General features: G+C 46.6%; 2 protein-coding genes across 9 annotated transcripts in view; both read right to left on the bottom strand.

The window, feature by feature from the left end:
* Positions 1 to 16488, bottom strand: part of ST3GAL3 (ST3 beta-galactoside alpha-2,3-sialyltransferase 3) — a 199267-nt gene extending 182779 nt beyond the window's left edge. For 2 of the 7 annotated variants that reach the window (XM_045035685.1, XM_045035688.1), the window contains exon 1: positions 16305 to 16486. The gene's annotated coding sequence lies outside the window, so the exon portion shown is untranslated. Of the gene's footprint in view, positions 1 to 16304 lie in introns of all 7 variants that reach the window. The other 5 variants (XM_003989993.6, XM_011284674.4, XM_045035686.1 and 2 more) reach the window with 4 other exon arrangements.
* Positions 16489 to 18744: 2256 nt separating this feature from the next.
* Positions 18745 to 20788, bottom strand: part of KDM4A (lysine demethylase 4A) — a 46393-nt gene continuing 44349 nt past the window's right edge. For both annotated transcript variants that reach the window (XM_003989992.4, XM_006934673.3), the window contains exons 20-22: positions 20609 to 20728; positions 20234 to 20326; positions 18745 to 20101 (exon numbers count right to left, since the gene is read on the bottom strand). In XM_003989992.4, coding sequence (XP_003990041.1) covers positions 19961 to 20101; positions 20234 to 20326; positions 20609 to 20728 — 354 coding nt within the window. In that variant the 3' untranslated portion in view covers positions 18745 to 19960. The remainder of the gene's footprint in view (positions 20102 to 20233; positions 20327 to 20608; positions 20729 to 20788) is intronic.

Genomic DNA, 20788 nt, shown 5'->3' with positions numbered 1-20788 from the left:
TCATCAATTTTTTTGAAAACATTTTTGCTGAATGCACACCTCCTATTCAGATGTTATGCATGACTAGGCAGATTTAAGTAATTAATATGCAATATGTTAAATCCTTCTATGCAAAAAAACTGTGCATTTTCTAAGTGCAAGTAAGTGTGTAGGGTAGGTTAATATTGTTAATATTCATACAGCACGCACCGTGAACTGGCTACAGTTCTAAGAGTTTTGAACAACTTAACTCACTGAATCTTCTCACCAATCCTGTGAGATTACTGTTCCCATTGTATAGAGAAAAAACTGAGACACAGAAAGGTTAAATTACCTTGAGATCACAGAGCCAGTCAGTGACAAAGCCAGAATTCAAATCCTGACCTGGCTTCAGTCACATAACTTTTTCCACTTGAAGACGCCCTAGAATATATCAAAACAATAATAAAAGGGCGCCTGGGTGGCTCAGTCAGTTACGCATCTGACTTCGGCTCAGGTCATGATCTCACGGTTTGAGTTCGAGCCCCACATCGGGTTCTCTGCTGTCGTCATGGAACTGGCCTTGGATCCTCTGTCCCCTGCTCTCTCTGCCCCTACCCCACTTGCTTTCTCTCTCTCTGTCTCTCTCAAAATAAATAAACTTAAAAAAAAAAAAAAAAAGAGGAACTAGCCATAACCTCTTAAAAGAAAATAAAAATAGTAAAAAGAAATCAGTATAGGATCTAAACAAAAATGCTGCAACAATGTTAGAGAGGAACCGGGGGGTGGGGAGAAGCATAGTAGATGAAGACCACAGGACAGGAAAAATGTCACAGAACAGATGAAGATCATTAACAAAGATTACCCCAGCCCTACCCACTCCCAAATGGCGCTATAAAGCAAGAGATAACTAAGAGCAGAGACTACAGGCAGCGCTCAGGGAAAAAACAGTAAGACAACATTAAAAAAAAAATAAAATAAAATTAGCATTCAGGAAGAGTAAACAAAGAAAACTAACAACATCGTGGAAATTAAAACCTCAGTGGAAGAGAACAAAGTGGTCACTGCTGAAAAGACAGTAAGAGTCATGAGAGCAACGGTGGGGCACCTGGCCGGCTCAGTCCATACAGCATGCAGCTCTTGATCTTGGGGTTGTGGGTTGGAGCCCCACGTGGGATGTAGAGCTTACTTAAAAAAAAATAAAATCTGGGGGCGCCTGGGTGGCGCAGTCGGTTGAGCGTCCGACTTCAGCCAGGTCACGATCTCGTGGTCCGTGAGTTCGAGCCCCGCGTCGGGCTCTGGGCTGATGGCTCAGAGCCTGGAGCCTGTTTCCGATTCTGTGTCTCCCTCTCTCTCTGCCCCTCCCCTGTTCATGCTCTGTCTCTCTCTGTCCGAAAAATAAATAAACGTTGAAAAAAAAATTAAAAAAAAAATAAATAAAATCTGTAGGAAGGAAGGAAGGAAGGAAGGAAGGAAGGAAGGAAGGAAGGAAGGAAGGAAGGAAGGAAGGAAGGAAGGAAACCAGCCAGCCATGGTGGATAAAAAAATGAGCAAGATAAAATGAAAAAGAATAAAAAGTGTAAGAGGATTACTAAAACCCAAACAACAGAACAAAAACATGCAGCAGTAGCAGTCACAGGAGATCCAGCATAAGTGTAAATGGTATCTGAAAAAGAGAACTGGGCAAACAGAAGAGGAAACAAGATGTAAAAATGGATTAGAGAGAGCTGGGCTAAGGGCAAGTTGGCCCAAAGATACTGCGTCTTTGGCTTCTCCAAACCACAACAGCCTAAGGGCAAGGATTACCTCAGGACCTCCAAAAAGAATTAAGAAGCTAGAGGTATGCTGAGGTCCCGGTGACGTCTGCGTGGGTTACAGATTCATTGCCTTTCAGTTCCACATTCACCCTTTTTGCTTGCTCTGTGAAAATGAGCCCGGGCCCTTTTAAGTATTTTTCTTTGCCAGCTCGCATGACGTGGAGCTTTGTTAGAAGTTGCTGAAGAGCTACTGCGGGAGGAAAATAGTTTTGTTTCTGGGTGCCAGTGTGTTCCTCTGGGTAGGCTCCTACAGCGCACCTGGCTTTTCCAGTGCCCAGCCGTCAGCAATGAGTAGCAGCAGCCAACAGCTGCCCTCAGCACCCCTCCTGGGCAGTTTTGTACCAGTGCCTCTCATGAGACCCCTCTGTGCAAACAGCTTCCCCCAACACCCCAGAAGGCTGGTTTCCCACTAATTCCACCATGCGGCATCACAGGAACTCATCTGCAACCCAGTGAGTCATGGTCATGTCCACAAAGTCTGTAACTCAGCCTGCAGCAGGTGTGGGGGAGACTGGGGGGCTCCTCATGGAGCACTCTCTCTCAGCCCTGGGGTGGGGGCTGCTCCTTATGTCTGCTCCATCTATATTCTTTAGAGTCCTCTTTACTTCTTTTGAAAAGCTTCATCGAGGGGCACCTGGGTGGTTCAGTCGGTTAAGCGTCCAACTTTGGCTCGGGTCATGATCTCACGGTTCATGAAATCAAGCCCTGTGTCAAGCTCTGTGCCAACAGCTCGGAGCCTGGAGCCTGCTTCAGATTCTGTGTCTCCCTCTCTCTCTGCCCCTCCCCACTCGTGCTCTGTCTCTTTCTCACTCAAAAATAAATAAACATAAAAAATTAAAAAAAAAAAAAAGAAGGGGCGCCTAGGTGGCTCAGTCGGTTAGGTGTCTGACTTCAGCTGGGGTCATGATCTCACAGTTCGTGAGTTCGAGCCCCGTGTAGGGCTCTGTGCTGACAGCTCAGAGCCTGGAGCCTGCTTGGGATTCTATGACTCCCTCTCCCTGTCCATCCCCTGCTCGCTCGCTCTCTCTCTCTCTCTCTCTCCCAAAAATAAATAAAACGTTAAAAAAAGAAAAAAGAAAAGCTTTATTGAGATATCATTCACATACCATACAATTCACCCAAAGTATACATTTCAATGGCTTTTAGTATTTTTACATAGCTGGGCAAACATTACTACAATCAATTTTAGAAGATTTCCATCACCCCAAAACAATACCCAGCACCTCTTAGCTGTTACCCCCCTGCCCAACATCCCGTTCTCTGAGCCCTAATCTACTTTCTGTTCCACAGAATAGGCAAATATCTGTAGACATTTCATACACAGTAAAACCTTGGATTGTGAGTAACTTGTTCTGCGAGTGTTCCGCAAGAAGAGCAAACATTTCTAATATATTTTAACTTGATAAATGAGCGATGTCTTGCACACCAACACTGAATGTCACATGATCACAATGGAGTCAATGGTTCTCTCTTGGCGCACGTTGCAGGATTGTGGGTGATCGTCTCCCATGCTCAGATGCTCCGTCTCAGGCTGCCGTGTTTGGCAGAAATCAGTGATTTTTCAGAACACTGGAAGGTGCCCACACCTGGCACTAGGATAATTTTGTCACTTCAAAGCACCTACAGGCAGTCCTCTGCTTTTCCCTACAAGAGTAAGCTTAGGAACGCTTTGCTTCACTCTAGGTCAGGCTGCTTGCAGACATAGACCCTTTCCTCTGCTGCCTTATTGCCAGTTATATTAAACACAGTTTATGACAAGGGTTTACTGATACTGTACCGTAGTCAACATCCGTGTGAGCATATACAATGGTCCCCATGCAGAAAAAAGTTAAAAAGAACAGTGGTAAGAAGGAGATGATTACGGTGGAAATTAAGAAGGAAATCATCAAGAAGTACGAACAAGGTATGCGAGTGGCCGAAACTGTAAGATTTTCTAAGAAGTCTATGTCTGCATCTCATCTGCAGAGAAGGAGGAGAAAAAGGTGGAGGAATCCCTCACTTTAAATGAAGTTGGGGAGATGTGTAAAATGTGGGAAACAGTGCAAAACGAAATTCTGCAGAAAAGCACTACCCAAATAAGGCTGTAGCCCCCAAATAAGGCTGTTAGCGGGGCAAACGATGAATCTGTTTAATGATAATGCAATGTCACATTTCTGCAACATCCTCAGAAGGAGGCAAAAGCAAGTGTCATTGGAAAGGTTCCTTGCTAAAGTTGCACAAAAGGAAAAAGATTACATTGAGCCAAGAGATAGCAGTGATTCCGTTAGTGATGGTGAAAGTCGTCTGACACGATAACCCTCCTCTCTCGTCTCCCTCGCACGAGCCACAAAGGTTTCCAAAGGTAAGTGCAGGTTAATTTACTTTTCTTCACATTTTGTATTTTATTTATTACTTTGTATTATATTATAGTATTGTAATCATTTTTATATCAATATTTTTGGGTTGTGGAACGAATCATCTGAGTTTCCATTATTTCTTTTTTTTTTTAATTTTTTAAATGTTTATGTATTTTTGAGAGCAAGAGAGGCAGAAAGAGGGAAACACAGAATCTGAAGCAGGCTCCAGGCTCTGAGCTGCCAGCACAGAGCCTGATGCAGGGCTTGAACCCACAAACCACAAGATCATGACCCGAGCTGAAGTCGGACATTTAACCAACTGAGCCACCCAGGCGCCCCTCCATTATTTCTTATGGGGAAATTTGCTTTGATACACAAATGCTGTGGATTACAAGCATGTTTCCAGAACAAATTACGCTCGCAAACCAAGGTTTTACTGTATACGGAATAATACAATATGTGGTCTTCTGTGACAGGCTCCTTTCACTTAGCATAACATTTTCAAGGTTCATGTATATTGTAGCATGTTATCAGTATTTCATTTCTTTTTGTTGCCAAATAACATTCCATCATACGAACACATCACATTTTATTCATCCATTTATCAGTTGACAGACGTTGGGTTGTTTCCACTTTTTGGCTGAATAATGCTGCTAGGAACACTGATGTGCAAGTTTCTACATGGACATAAGTTTTAATTTCTCTTGGGTATATACTTATGAATGCACTTGGGTATACACCTAGGAGTGAAATATACCTGGTACATATGGTGACTCTATGTTTAACTGTTTGAGGAAATGCCAGCTGTACCTTTGTATGTTCCCATCAGCAGGGTTGTGAGAGTTCTGATTTCTCCACACCTGTGCCAACCCTAGTTCTTATCTATCTTTTTGAGTACAGCCATCCTAGTGGGTGTGAACCAAGCAAATGGAACAACAGATGTATAGATACAAAAATGGATAATTAGAGAGAGCTGGGGTGAGGGCAAGTGTCTCATTCTGGTTTTGCTTTGCATTCCATTAGTTAATGATGTTGAGGAGGGGCGCCTGGGCAGCTCAGTCGGTTAAGCTTCCAACTTCAGCTCAGGTCATGATATCACGGTCCGTTAGTTCGAGCCCAGGCTCTGTGCGGACAGCTCAGAGCAGGGAGCCTGCTTAGGATTCTGTGTCTCCCTCTCTCTCTGCCCCTTTCCCCACTTGTGCTCGCTCTCTCTCTCTCAAAAAGTAAATAAACATTTTTAAAAAATTGTTTGAATAATAAAAAAATGATGTTAAGCATCCTTCCACGTGCTTATTTTTTTACTTACTAGTTGATTTCACGTTACTCCAAATCCCTGTTATAGTTAACAATTCTTGAAGTTTGGGGGCACCTGGGTGGCTCAGTTGGTTAAGCGTCCAACTTCGGCTCAGGTCATGATCTCACAGTTCATGGGTTCAAGCCCCGCATGGGCTCTGTGCTGACAGCTCAAGGCCTGGAACCTGCTTCAGATTCTGTGTCTCCCTCTCTCTCTCTGCCCCTCCCTTGCTCACATTCTGTGAGTGTGATCAAAAGTAAATAAACATTTAAAATAATAATAACAACAATAATAATTCTTAAAGCTTGACTGCTCAAAGTCCCATGTGGTTTCTCTCCCCTGATTGGACCCAGGCTCCTATAACACAGGTGGTCAGTGACTAAGTGAAAATTAGATATCTACCAAGATGATAAAACCAGAAGACAGAAAATGTTTTCTCCCTGGTCAGATACTCCCTTCAGAAGTAGCTGAGGAAAAGGGAGGTTGGGGAGGGGTTACCCAAGGAAACAAAACTTTCAGTTCTTTATTTTCACTCAAAAACCAAACAAACAAAAAACAACCCTTTCGGAATAGGAGCTGTTAAGGTTTGGTTTTAAGGGGGTTTTGCTTAAGACTGTTTTAATGGTGTTTGGAGGACAAGGTTGTAGACATGATGTCTTATTTGGAAAAGGTAAATTCTATGTGGAAGTTTAAAAATTGCTGAACGCAATCAGTTTGAGGAGATGACCCTCCTTTGCCTGAGCCAATTGAGATCAACAGGCGGGGGCTGAAGGGGGCTGGGAGACGCCAATGTGTCCAGAAAACTATAGCATGAGAGCAGTCAATAACAACACGTAAACATGGGCATGGCAGTGTTTCAATAAAGCCCGCAAGTTCATTCGCCAACCCCTGGTATGTACAGTACGTGGGATATAACATGTGGCAAAAGCATAAAAACACGTATGGGGCTTTAAAAACTTTAAATTCAAGATAGTTTTCTCTGGTGAACGAGGAAATTGACTAGGGAAAAATACTTATGGAGGCATTTATTGGAAATGTAATGTTCTATCTCTTTAAGCAAAACAAAACAAAACTCTGATACGATATGGCATATTAAGACTTTAGGGGCACCTGGGTGCCTCAGGCAGTTGCCTGTCAGGCTTCGGCTCAGGTCACGATCTCACAGTTTGTGAGTTCAAGCCCCATGTTGGGCTTCCTGCTGTCAATGCAGAGCTTGCTTCTGATCCTCTGTCCCCTGGCCCCCTTTCAAAAATAAACATTAAGAAAGAAAAAATAAAAAAAGACCTAGTGATAGGTATCATTATAGTGTTCTGTTGTTTTAAGCGTAAAATACAGTATTAGAAAATATGGGGGCACTGGCTGGCTCAGAGGGTAGAGCATGCGACTTTTGATATCAGGGTTGTGAGTTTGAGCCCCAAGTTGGGTAGAGAAAGTACTAAAAATAAATAAATAAACTTAAAAAAAAAAATAAAACAGGGCCACCTGGGTGGCTCAGCTGGTTAAGCATCCGACTTCAGCTCAGGTCTCATCTCACTGTTTGTGAGTTCAAGCCCCATGTCGGGTTCTGTGCTGATAGCTCAGAGCCTGGAGCTCGCTTCAGATTCTGTGTCTCCCTCTCTCTCTGACCATCCCCCACTCACAATCTCTCTCTCTCTCAAAAATAAATAAGCATTAAATTAAAAAAAATAATAATAAAGCATTTAAGGGACCTGGGTGGCTCAGTCAGTAGAGCATCCAATTCTTGATCTGAGAGTCATGAGTTCAAGCCCCACACTGGGCAGGGAGACTACATACATACACACATGATCTAAAGAGAGACAGACAGACAGAAAGAAAGAAAGGAAGGAAGGAAGAAAGAGGGAGGGAGAGAGAGAGAAAGAAAGAGAGAGAGAGAAAGAAAGAAAGAAAGAAAGAAAGAAAGAAAGAAAGAAAGAAAGAAAGAAAGAAAGAAAATACAAGTTAACTGTTCTCTTCACTCCTGTTATTTGAGACATTAAATGTCTTAGGCCTACATAGTAGTTCCACATTGTTTATCTGCCATGCTTTATATATATATATATACGTATATATATATATGTGTATATATATACACTGACTATATATATATAGTATATATATATGTGTATATATGTATATACATATACATATATATACGTATATATATATACGTATATATATATATAATACTATTTACGTCATATTGAACATATAACATTAATCTATCTACAGACAACATGTTAGCTTAATGTATAGAACGTATATTATAACATATGTCCAGGCAGAAGCCATTATTAGGCACCTGAGTACAACAGTAGGAACACGGTGTGATGTCTGCTCTCGAGAGAGAACAGGGTGGTGCATGCAGTTAGAGTACAAACATTGTAAGATGATGGAAATTAATAACATACAGGAAAAGCTTCAGCAAAGAAGGTGAGGCAGTAAAAGGGTAGGAGAGGCCTTAGATGCCATGCTAAAGAGTCTGAAATTTATCCCATTGGCAATGGAAAACCACTTCGGGGATTAAGCAGAGAAATGATACAGTCAGATCTGTATTTTGGAAAGATCACTGGGATAGTGATACGGAGCACAGCCTGGAAAAGACTAAGCCAAGAGCAAGAAGAGGCTACTGCAATACCTCAGGCCCTTTGCCTTCAGACAGGATGTGCATCTCAAAGCATACTCAAAATGATTCACCAAAGTATGGAAAGAAACAAAACTTTTACTTATAAACATTTCTAACATTTAACTTCAACCGACACTTACACAACCCCATGTCAAATGTCTTGCGGCACGAGGCTCAGGAAAAATCCTCAGGAAGTATGAAAGTCCCACAGCATGGAGAAGAGTGGATCATTATTTGTTCACCTGCTCTGTGATGCAGTGCAGTTCACACATTACAGAATGACATTAATGTCGCTAATCTCGTAAGAATCGAATCTCTGAAATAGGATCATAACCAAATTTGATAATGAGACGGTGAGTAACCACGAAACTCTTACATCTCAAAGAAGTTCTCTAAGTATTGTCTGACAGACAGCATATTAAGATTTCTAGAACTAAAAGAGCAGTTGTGTATTTTTCTTTTACAAAAATACTCGTGTTCCAAGTTTGCTGACCATGACTGGCATGACAAATGTCTGTTAGCAGTATGGTACTTTGCAGATATTCCAAAAATACACACAATTTTCCTTTCAAGGTAAAGGACTTAACCAAAGCTAGAAACTAGTTACTTTTTTAAAAAAATAGACTGTGTTGAACGCATTTTGAAAACCAATGTTTGGTAGTATATCCACCCTTATGTTACTTTGTTGCCAAAAAGATATAAAAGTGTCACTTATAAAAACTCTCACATTTATATGTCAGTAGTCATCAAAGTGGTCCATGTACCCATGAGGGTCCCCAAGGCCCTTTCAGCAGATCCATGAGTTTAAAATTACTTTCATAATAATTCGAACACACCATTTGCCTTATTCACTCTCATTTTCTCACAAGGGTCTAGCAGATTATCCAAAGGCTACATAACAGCTGTTGTCACATCCCTGTCCTCACAGCTAATGGAATGTATGGTTGTATTCTTAGGATTTAAAGTTTTCTCAGTAATGTTTAGTACATTAAATATCAATAGACAAAGCCCACAGAAGTAGAAGTTCTTTGGGGTTTCAATAATTTTTAAATTTATAAAGGGGTCCTGAGACTAAAAACCCTAAGAATCACTGCTGTATAATTTATTTTTTATATGTTTTAAAGACTTAGTAATAAAGCATTAACTAGACTTCGATTAAAAAAAAAAACAACAACAACTTAGTGGGGTACCTGGCTGGCTCAGTCAGAAGAGCATACAACTCTTGATCTCGGGGTCATGAGTTTGAGCCCTACGCTGGATGTAGAGATTACATTAGTTAATTAATTAATTAAGAAAAAAACTTGGGGCGCCTGGGTTGCTCAATCAGTTAAGCGTCCGACTTTTGACTTTGGCTCAGGTCATGATCTCAGTTTGTGAGATCAAGCCCAGCATCCGGCTCTGCACTGACAGCAAGGAGCCTGCTTGGGATTCTCTCTCTCCTGGTCTCTCTACCCCTCTCCCACATGCACACACGTGTGCCCTCTCTCAAAATAAATAAACTTTTTTTTTTAATCTAGCAATAGAATTTTCTCTTTTTTAAACATTTTACCTTTAAGTAATCTCTACACCCAATGTGGGGCTCCAGCTTACAACCCCAAGATCAAGAGCTGCATACCCTACCAACCGAGTTAGCCAGGCACCCCAGTCATAGAATTTTCTAACCTATTCAACATATTTCAAACAAAAGGCTTCAGTGGGTTTTTAAGTCATATTAAAAATACATAAACATGCCATCTTTCTATTACTGTGTAAGAAAAACTGACATCAAGGAACGGCAAAATGTACTGATATGTAGACAAATAATGATAAGACAAGGCAGTAGATGACATTTAATCAGAATAACATAAATTAAGTGGTACAGGAGCTCAGAGGGGAGGAACTCTTGTCAGCCAGGATGACCAGGGAGGAACCTAATGGAGAACAAACCCAATTAAAGTTCCATTATCATCTTTAAAAACATGTTCAGGGGGCGCCTGGGTGGCTCAGTCGGTTGAGTGTCCGACCTCGGCTCAGGTCATGATCTCACGGTCCGTGAGTTTGAGCCCCGAGTCGGGCTCTGTGCTGACAGCTCAGAGCCTGGAGCCTGTTTCAGATTCTGTGTCTCCCTCTCTCTCTGCCCCTCCCCTATTCATGCTCTGTCTCTCTCTGTCTCAAAAATAAATAAACATTAAAAAAATAAATAAATAAATGTTAAAAAAAGCTTTTAATAAAAAATAAAAACATGCTCAGAAGACTGAGGAGGAGCAAAATTTCAGGAGGGAAGCCGTCGATGATGACAACAGGCTGAAGAAATACACACTTTTTTGTTGCCCATGCAGTGAGCACATTATAGTAACACCAGTAGCAAGAGTATGTGCACATGTGCATGTGTGACTTCTGGGTGAGGGCTGGCAGCAGCTGAAGAGCCATATATAATGTGCTGGCCTTTAAAGAATGTTTAAGTTGGTATGATATCTGTATCAATTCTTCCCTTCTTGATCTCAGAATAATCCCCTGATGCCTAACACTCCCAGACAGACCAGCATCACCAACCATTTAAAATGCAGAAATAAAACCACAGGGATGGCAGTGGTTATCTCTAGATGGTGGGATTTAAGGCTAATGATTTCATCACCTACCATGAGCCAGGTAATATGCTAAACCTTAGAAGTCTTAAAACTATTATTATCATTATCATTTTTTAAATGTTTATTTAATTGGGGCGCCTGGGTGGCGCAGTCGGTTAAGCGTCCGACTTCAGCCAGGTCATGATCTCGCGGTCCGTGAGTTCGAGCCCCGCGTCGGGCTCTGGGCTGATGGCTCAGAGCCTGGAGCCTGTTTCCGATTCTGTGTCTCCCTCTCTCTCTGCCCCTCCCCCGTTCATGCTCTGTCTCTCTCTGTCCCAAAAATAAATAAACGTTGAAAAAAAATTAAATAAATAAATAAATAAATAAATAAATAAATAAATAAATGTTTATTTAATTTTGAGAGAGAAAGAGAGAAAGAGAGAGAGAGAGAAAGAGAGAGAGCACGAGTAAAAGAGGGGCAGAGAGAGAGGGAGACACAGAATCTGAAACAGGCTCCAGGCTCCGAGCTGTCAGCACAGAGCCCGATGTAGGGCTCGAACTCGGGAACAGCGAGATCATGACATAGGTTGAAGTCGGAAGCTTAACCAACTGAGCCGCCCAGGCGCCCCTTAAAATTATTATTTTTATTAGAAGAAGGTCCCTTATGTTATCTAATACCACCAGGCTTTTGACATCTTTTTGCCCGAGTCTCCAGGGCAGCAATCTTGCAAGGTAGCTGTTTTTTACTCCATTTTACAAATCTGGAAACCAAGACACAAAGGGTTCTGAAACTGGCCCGGGGTCCTACTGTAGAAACTGCGGAAGCCATGACTGAAACCCTGGTCTGCTGGCCCCCGTCCAGGGCGCTCTTCCCGCCCAGGAAGGGCACTCTTCCCGCCCAGGAAGGGCACGGACACAGCCTTCGCATCATGGCAGTAGTCCAACTGGTACCCTCCCCGCACTCGCCTCCTTCTCCTCTCTCCCCACACATAAATATTTTACAACCCTCGTGTAGCAGGCTCAGAACTGTGGCTGCACACCTCAGCACTTCCCCTGTCAGGGAAACGGGATAATCACTCCTCTGCGCCCTCCACACACAGGGACCTTCCTAAAAGGCAGAGCTGATTTCCTACCCTGGAACCCCTCCGTGGCTACTAATCATGTGCAGGATAAAAGCTTTGTCCCCTGAACTCACAGCCTTCGCAAGCCGCCTCCTGCAGTCTCCACACACTCCACAAACATACCCTTTCTTCCTGCCACTCAAGTGTCCTCAGGATGGAGCCACGCTCTCGTGTTTCTAGGGCATTACACACATTTCCTGCCTGAAAGCCTTTCAAACCCACATCCACCCTTCTTATAACTAGTCCTTCTTCAAGACTTGGGCTGGTGTGAACGTCTCCGGAAAACCATGATTTATATTCCAGTGTGACAGCAGGTCCCCTTTTAGGAGATCCCACAGGCCCCTCAAATGTATTTTCACTGCTGAGTTCACTGGCTTCCGGTCCTACCAGACTACAGGCCCCTTCAGGCCAGGGACACACCTTTCTTACTTACAATGCCATGACCCAGCACAGAGCCTTGCACGCAGCACCTGTTCAGTAAATACTTGGGTCACAAGTAGGGTGTCGAGTGGGATGGGGGACACAGACAGGCACACAGCTTCGTCATATAAAATACGACACATATGAAAATAAGAAAGGTGTGGCAGGAATGCTATCCAAGGAAAGGAAAAAGGAAGGAAAATCTGGGGGAACACCTCTACCTACATTCCTGGGTTTTCTCAAAGGTTTTTCAAATCCTGCTACTGCTGCTGGTGATGTCCCTGAACGGGAGTGCGTCCTATGAACGAGGTACTGCGCAAAGCACTTGCCATAAACGAACCCTTTTTATTCACCCTATGCACTGAGAACACCCTGCGCATTTTACTGATGGGGAATCTCGGGCTCAAGAATAAGATGCTTGCTCAGTGTCAGACAATTAGTGGCAGAGACAAGATTTCAACCCAGATCCTGTCTTCTGAGCCACAGCTCCATCTGCTCTCTGCTTCTTTTCTTTACCAAAAGTGAAATCCCCTCACCAAATACCCAAGTTTGATGGCCTCAAGTAAACCCAATTAAACCAACGTGAAACTAAGAGTCCTTCTTAGTTCAGCAAGCAATAATGTACCTCAAGTTACTTCACTCTTCCTGGCTAAATAACTTGAATATAACTTAACTATTTTTGGACCATTCAGGTGTTCATTACTGAGGGCACTGTAAAACTGTGATGCCCTCAGGCATGACTGCACTGTGGTTAGGGTATACCCTGTACCAGCAGCCCTGACCTGTGGGCAGGTACAGTGCCTGTTACGGAGTTCCAGCTTCCCAATTCACCTTCATCTCATGCCAAGTTAGAGCGACCATTTCTTGCTACTGTCAATGTGCTGGTCTCTACCGGGCCAGCTGATTTTGCTACTTCCAATCTTCTAGGGGCTGTGATAGTCATAAATGATGTAGCGGTCCTTCGTGCCGTCCACCAATTATGTCCAACTCTTTGCTTCCCAGGCACATGCTAACTGCGATTTCCCGCTCTTCTTTAAAGTCAGGTGTGGCCACGTGACTTGCCTCAGTCCATGAAAGGTGACCGAAAGTGACACATGCCATTTGGGACCGAAACTTCAAAAATCAGTGCCCCTTGGGGTGCCTGGGTGGCTCAGTCAGCCAAGCATCTGACTAGGTTTTGGCTCAGGTCACGATCTCACAGTTCGTGAGATCGAGCCCCATTTCATGCTCTGCCCTGACAGCACAGAACCTGCTTGGGATCCTCTCTCTCTGCCCCTCCCCTGATTGCTCTCTCTCTCAAAATAAACAAACTTAAAAAAACAAAATCAGTGCCCCTTAACCACCATCTTTCACTCAATCGAAGTGATCATGGAAAACGCTATGTTCAGATGGAGTTTCCATCAGTCTGGGTCCCTGAGTGACTGTGAGGAGCAGAGTTCCCTGTGCATGAACGAAAAATCAACTTTTGTTCTATTAAGCCACTTAAGTCTTAATGGGCTTTTGTTATGCAGTCTAATCCAAGTTATCCAGATCAATACATCAGATCAATACGTCAGATCTCTTAGTAAGGAATTCTCTCACATAAGTTCCTTTCTTTGCATCCATCTCTGTTCCAGGCTATGTGCAATATAAAACACACCTGTCAAGTACCTACTATGTACAAAATACCATGCTAGATGACGAAGATAGTCTATGTCTCGAAAAAGTTGCAGTCTTATGTTGACGACTGTGCCAAAAAGGCAGACGCCAGCGTTACAATGGTTTAAAGGAGAGACAAGTCCCATGTAGATGGGAAGAAAAGTACAGAGAAGTTTCACAAAGGAAGTTCCATATCACATGGCCCTGAAACACGGGTAAGAACCAACAATTAGAGATTCAAGGGGGTCATTTAAGATAGAAAAAGCAACATAAGCAAAGATATGGAGCACAAACAGCAAAGCACAAAGAGCAAATACTTCTACTGACCGGGAAAACTTAATAAAATCTAAGGGAATGACAAGAAATTGGTTCACCCGGAGTGTCTTTGCCAGGCAGGTCTGTGCCTAATTCAACGGACAGGAGGGAACCATTCAATGTCTTGACTGGGGAAGTGAGATGTCTGGAGGTGATGGCAGTACACAGCACAGATGGGAGGAAAGAAAAGAAAATATTGGGGGATGTCTGCAACAACTCAAGAGAATGGTATCAATGACCCCAAATAAGTGTGATGACAGTAGAAATGGGAAGAAGCAAAAACAGCGTGGCAGTATGTCAGCAAGGCCTGGCACCCAAGTGAACACGAGGGGAGGAGAGTCTAGAAAGGCAAGAGGGAGTCTCGAGGGGCAGATCCTGGGTAGCTACGAGGACTGTCCATCCACACTGCGGAGGTTAATCACAAAAGTGACAAGAACAAATAAAGTGCTACCATGTATTTTTCTAAATGCTAGCTCCAGCTTCACCTGAAGTAAATGCTACTACTAGTTTAATCCTTTGCTCTCCTGGGACAAAGTTACTTCTCAATCTGACACTACACCTCCCTTTTTTGTACAAATTTATCTCCTACTTTTCCCTGATAGGAACGCCCTGGAATCACCCTTGAGCACTTTGGGTTCTCCCCTGCCCCCCGCCCCCAACCCCAGACCATCCTCACTTTCTCCTTTCTTCACTTCTTCCTCTTCATCCCCTACCCCCCTCCCAGGCTTACCCATTCATGGCTCAAGTCAAGCCTCACCTTCCCTTTAAAACATTCCTCAAACACATGGGTTTCTCCTTTTCCCGATTTCCATACCTACTGTCTAGGAATTCCAGAGGCAACATCATGAGTTATCAGTTTCCCGTGTGTCCTTTATTCCCACAACTATCTCATGGGCCTGGTCAGAACAAGTCTCTTTCATTACAGGTCTTGAGTTCCCCACAGTCCAACGACCTTGTGCACAATATGCATTCATTAGACACTCTAGTGATAACCCAAAGCCAATTAAGAACATGCACATCTTATTTCCTCTTTAATAACTTATTTTCAGTAAATCACGATTATATAGACATGCAAAATAGGCAGCTTCAGCACCTAATACTTCAAAATGTCCTTGAGTTAAGCATCCTTAAATCTTAAGAGCTGTTTATTGCCTTAAGAGATCTGAAAACACCATTTGGTCATAAACTTTTCTGCCAGCTTCCTTTTAATCCTTTTGACCTGAAGGCATACCAAACAGTTCAATGATCATCACTCCAAGGTGATTCTGACTCAGAAATAAATAACCTAATTTCCCATGCGGACTATTTCACTTTTGGGAACCTAATAAGTGTTTCGTTGTACCCTCACGTTCAACCAGCTATATAGTATAGACAGCGCAAACTAGATCCACAAAAAAAAGTTCCTAGATTTTACAAAATAACAGCTGTCTCCATTGGTCTCTCTCTCTCTCTCTCAATTAACGACTATGCTTTATAGCTCAACACGTTTCACTCCTCCCTGGCATGTGAGGGAAACACAAACAGAAATCAAGTTTATTGCGGAATCCTAAAAATGAGCAGTTGTAAAAAGGCATCCAAAATATTCGTAGGACACCATCCTAACCAAACCTGCTGTCATCACGAAGATTATTTCCTCTTGCAAGCAAGACCGGCGAGTTAACAATGGGGGAAAGAAAAGTGTGAGAGGGAAAGGAAGCAGGAGAGGAGGCGTACTATGCCGATCAAACTGACCGGGTTTCCAGGACGTCTGGCTGCTAGGAAAGCGGTAAGCAAGGACAGCCGCTACCAGTACGCTGCAGATTCCCGCTCAAGCTCTCCCTGCACTTTTCTTTCCCCTTCCCACAGCCGAGGCCCGCCTGCCCGTCCTTGCTCTGCACCAAGGTGCGCAGCGCGGCGGGGTCCCGCACGCAGGTGACCTCACACCGCTCGGCCCGGGTCCAGCCGTCCTCCCCGGAGGCCTGGCGGCCCCTTCCCGGCCGAGGTCGCCCAGGGGCCGGGCTCCGGGCCGGAGTCCCCAGTCCGAACCGGACTTCGGTACTCGAGGACAGCTAGGCCGTGTGTCCCGACCGTCCCTTCTTCCCCAGCGCTAGCAGGCGGGCGGGCTCCGCGCGCCCCGCTGGGACCAGGGGCGGCGGGGGAAGGGAGGGGAGGGGAGGGGAGGGGAGGAAAGTGGTGGCGCGGACACCGTTAGCCGCGGTGGCTGCCGCGCCCCGACGCGCGCGCGACTGGCTCTTACCGCAGAGGAGAGGGAGGCAGGGGGGAGGCGGCGCCCGGCCCGGCGCGGGCGGGAAGGCGGAGGCGAGGGCGCAGGCGGCGGCGGCAGCCGCGGGGGACCCCGGCGGGCGCCCACGACGCGGTGGGCTGCCTGGGCGCCGCCATAGTGGGGACGCAGCGGCGGGCGGAGCGCGCGGCCGCGACCCGGGGACGGCGGGACCACCAATCCCGCTCTCCGCCTCAGCGCCCTCGCCGGGGGTCGGGCACATCCGCGGCCAATCGGGGCGCGGGAGCCGGGCGGGGCGCCGGGCTGACCAATGCAGAGCTGCGCTGCGGGCAGCGGGCGAGCGCAAGCTCGCGGAGGCCCAATAGGCACGGGCACCCCCACTTTCCCGACCCGCCCACCCCGCCCGCGGCGGGGACCCGGGCTGCGGGTGGCGAGGGGCCGCGCGGGCCCGGCCTGCTGGTGGACGCGAACACCTCCCCTTGGCTCCTCGGAGCACGTCCGCCGCCTGGAGACATCCTTCTCCCCCCAGCATCACGCCCGGAGGGCGCCCGTTCGTGAGGACACCTGAAGCCCGCGGGGATGACCCAGCCCCTCGGGAGCCTTTCTCGCCGTGCGGCACGGTGGGCCGGGGGCCTCCCGGGCGCAGAGTGCTGGGCGGTCACCGTCATTCCACGCCGAGGGCGCAGCTGCCGCCTGGAGACCAGCTGAGCGCCTCCACTGGGCTCTCGGAGGCCCAGGGCTTGGAGACCTCTACGGATCCTGTGGGGTAAAGGGTGGGTGGGGTGGGGGCAGAATTCGCTGGCTGCTATTCGCTATTGCCCATTTCAGAGTCTGGCAGGAAGGGTTTTAGTTCGGGCACCGGACCACTCGCCCCGTCTACCCTTTGCAGCTTCCGAGGTCCCAGCTCTCTTCCACCCTACCCCTCCTTCCCGCAGCAGAGCACCGGTATCCATCTGGGGCACAATTTGAAACGTAGGACCTCCAGTGGGATTGACGGAAGGGAGAAGATACTGTCGGGCTGCGATCCTTGGCTGCCAACCCAGGGATCCTACCTTAGGAAAAGAGAGCAGTTTGCCCTGACAAAAAGGGTTCTGGTTAGAACCTGCCTAAAACGCTTCCCTGGAGTGTGCCCTCTAAGTCCTGGGCCTGACTGCACTGGCAGGCAGTGAGGAAGAAAACCAAGGAGCCTGGAGTCCCTGGCTGGCTCAGTCATAAGAGCATGCAGCTCTTGATCTCGGGGTCATGAGTTCGAGCCCCCCTAACCCCCATGGGGTGTAGAGATCACTTAAAATCTGAAAAATACAACAGCCTGCTCTGTGGGACTTGAGCAACTCTTTAAACTTCGGGTTTCCCCAGAGTTATGACTTAAACTAAAATTCAAAGTGCAAAATTTCTAGAAAAACAGCTAAGAATTCTTCTGGGATTAGACCAGGCACCTCAGCCCTGCAGGTCATTCAGCAGGGATGGGGATGGTGGGGTCAGTGAGAGGTAGCAAGTCCTGGGACCCTGCCAAGTCTAGGGAAGTGTTCCTTCCCTTCAAAGATGTGTGCTCTGAGGGATCAAACAACTCATTAAGGCCTGGCTCCGCCTGGTCTCTCAAATGAATTCTTGGATGCTGGACAAAAAAAAGTCAACTTCCTTTTCTTGGGCCCAGGAAGGAGTTGGCATAGAAAAGTGTCTTTGAAACCTCCTGTTCCTGCCTCCCCCCACAATCAGACACGAGGTAGCATCCACCTCCTAAGCCCCAGGACACAAAGAAACATTGAGAGCTACTGAGCTGACCCAAGCCTCTCCGGCACCTGGAAAGGGCCAGGCCATCCAAGGGCCAGCTGGAGCAGCTCTACTGTGCCCACACCCTGCACCTAGTCACTGGCACCTCCCTGCCCTGCCGCTGCTCTATCCTCATCCACCCGGACCCCAGAAACCCACCAGGCAAAGGGACCGATCTTTCTCCAGGGAAGCTTCTCAGCAACTACAGACAGCTCAGAGCAGCTTCAAGACCCAACTGGATCCCACTAGGAGCCGAGTCTCTTGCTCTTAAAGCACCTAAAATACACTCTTTCCTTTCAAGCTGGCTCCACAATTTGTACAGAACACGGACGCTTGCATGAACTTAGACTAGCTCCATGAATATAATAATCAAGCGCTGCAGGAGTGAGAGCTCAAACCCAGTTTGTGGAAGTGGTCTGGTCCTCTATGCCCATCTCCTTCCCATACCTAAGGCAAAGGAAGCAAAACAAAGTGCTCATAGCCACAGGTGCCTCTGCCCCCCATGTCCCACCTTGCTTGTCCTAACTCAAAGCCACAGGACCGGAGCCCATCGCTTTAGGACAGCTTCCTAGATCCCGCCCAAGTTTTCTTAAAGTGTCCAGCCCTTCTTCAGAGCCTATAACTAGATACACCCCCAGCCTGACCCTGGGCCACTCAGGCTCCTTGGGGCAGACACAGCCAATCCTCTGCTCAACACATTTTATTGCTAAGGACAAGGTGATGCACCAGTTTTCAAAATAATTTGGTTTATAGCGTTCATACGTAACAAAAAACAGGGAAGTATTATAAATCTGATTCTTGTATACACAGGGTATAGGTGTGAAGCCCTCCAATCCCAGGCAAACAAATTCATGAGGAGCAAAACCTGTTTAACCCCTTCAGTGTTGCCCTCCAGTCCCTCCCCCACCCCCAAATCAGCTCCCTCCCACCCCCAGACCAGGGGCATACCTAAACCTGCCCCTGGTCTCCAGTGGCCCCAGTTCATCTTAACCCTCCCAGCCCCTGCATGATTGCAAATTTTCTGTTGACAAAATCACCCACCAGGCTCTGCCTGCTTCCATCATTAAGATCCCCCCTTCAGGGTGTTCCCCACCCACACCCTCTAATACTGTGCCACAGGGGCTCTGTGCCTAGAATGATATGGGCACAAACCCACACTGCCCCTATCTGCTCCTTCAAGACAGGACAAAGAGGTGGCATTAACTCCTTAACATCTCAACATCTCAATACTGCAGCTTTGCCAGCACTTCCTTGAGGCTGTTCCAGGGACAGATAGATGCCACACTCATCTCCAGCCAACCCCCAGGAGCCTTTACTCCACTCAGCTGAGGGCAGAATTTCACATTTTGTTTGCCCTGGACAGGCAAGGAAGAAAGTAAAGGCCAGGGGCTGGCAGAAGCTGGTCCAAACCAAACATACATGTGCGCACACGTACACACACGCGCGCGCACGCGCATACACACACACACACTTATACGCGCGCACACATAAATACAAAAGGGGAGAGGGAATAAGCACCAGCACCTCTGCCTAGTTGGTGCAGGTGATTGTTAGGAAGCTAAGTCCTAGGCCAGGAACAGGGCAACCAGCCCGGCCAGCACAGTCAACCCCACTGGAGACTGGGGCCAGTGCAGCCACAGCTTTTCAGTGCTCAGCCCTTCAGCTGGGTGATAGGCGGCTGCTGCCACATGTCCAAGAAAGGCTTGTCCTTTCACTACAGCGGAATGCGAGGGGGGGTTGGCGGGTAGGGGCGTGAGAAGACGATGGGGTCGGTTATTCCATTCCTTTTCATTTTACAACTTCACTTTCAGAGACTTCAGAGTTCCAAGTGTCTGCTGTGCTGTGGAACCCCAGAGTGCTCTCGCCTTGATGGCTGGGCACCTCTCGGCCCCTGGAAGCACCTACTCCATGATGGCTCGGTATAGTGCAGGCTCGATGTAATCTTCCCGGTATCTTGAGTTGATCACTCGTTGCCGTTTCTTTTCCTGTTTAACCTCTTTCTCCGTGAAAATCTCATTGAAGCGCATGTCTGAGGCTACTGACTATAGGAGAATAAGCAAGCCAGATGAGCACTTTGTGGCCAACCACCCGGAAGGGAAAAACAAAATGACACACCCTTGCCTCATTCCCTCCCTCCCAGACCTGGAACAAGGGCACACAGAAAACACACTCACCAGTCTAGACTTGACTCTCTTGGGAAGCTCTTCATCCAGCGTGTACACGTCATCTCTCTTAACCACAAGCTGTGAGCCGTCCTCGAACTCCACCTACCAAGCAAACAGAGGCCTTTGGCTAAGACATCCCTGACTCTCTCCCTGGTCCCCAAAGCACAATGGCAACTTTCTGCTGTCACGGGAAGGATCCAGAACACTGAAGTAAGGACTGCCAAATTCGAAGCCACCCCCGGCAGACTGAACACAGGGCAGCCCCTAGCTCTGAAAAGGTTGTTACTGACCCCTGAGCTCTTCCAAGAGCAAAGGCTTGCCTCTAGGAGGAAGCACTGAATTAATCAAGAACTCCCCCAGAGCCCAACAAAAACGTTTGGCTACCTGGTACATCTGGATAGGATGGGATGCCACAAATTTGGCTCCGTAGACCTGGCCATCTGTCCATCTGACTTGGACCACTTCTCCCTCAGCAGGAGGACCCAACTGGAGGCAGTCCTGGCTCTGAGGGAACAGTAAGGGAGAAGGATGAGAGGAAGGCCCCCTGAGCACAGGGGTGATCAC

The sequence above is a fragment of the Felis catus genome, chromosome C1 (assembly GCF_018350175.1).
Source record: "Felis catus isolate Fca126 chromosome C1, F.catus_Fca126_mat1.0, whole genome shotgun sequence".
In the NCBI taxonomy this organism is placed as follows: domain Eukaryota; kingdom Metazoa; phylum Chordata; class Mammalia; order Carnivora; family Felidae; genus Felis; species Felis catus.
The sequence above is the reverse complement of the archived record's forward strand: the minus strand, read 5'-3'. Positions and strand labels throughout refer to the sequence as shown.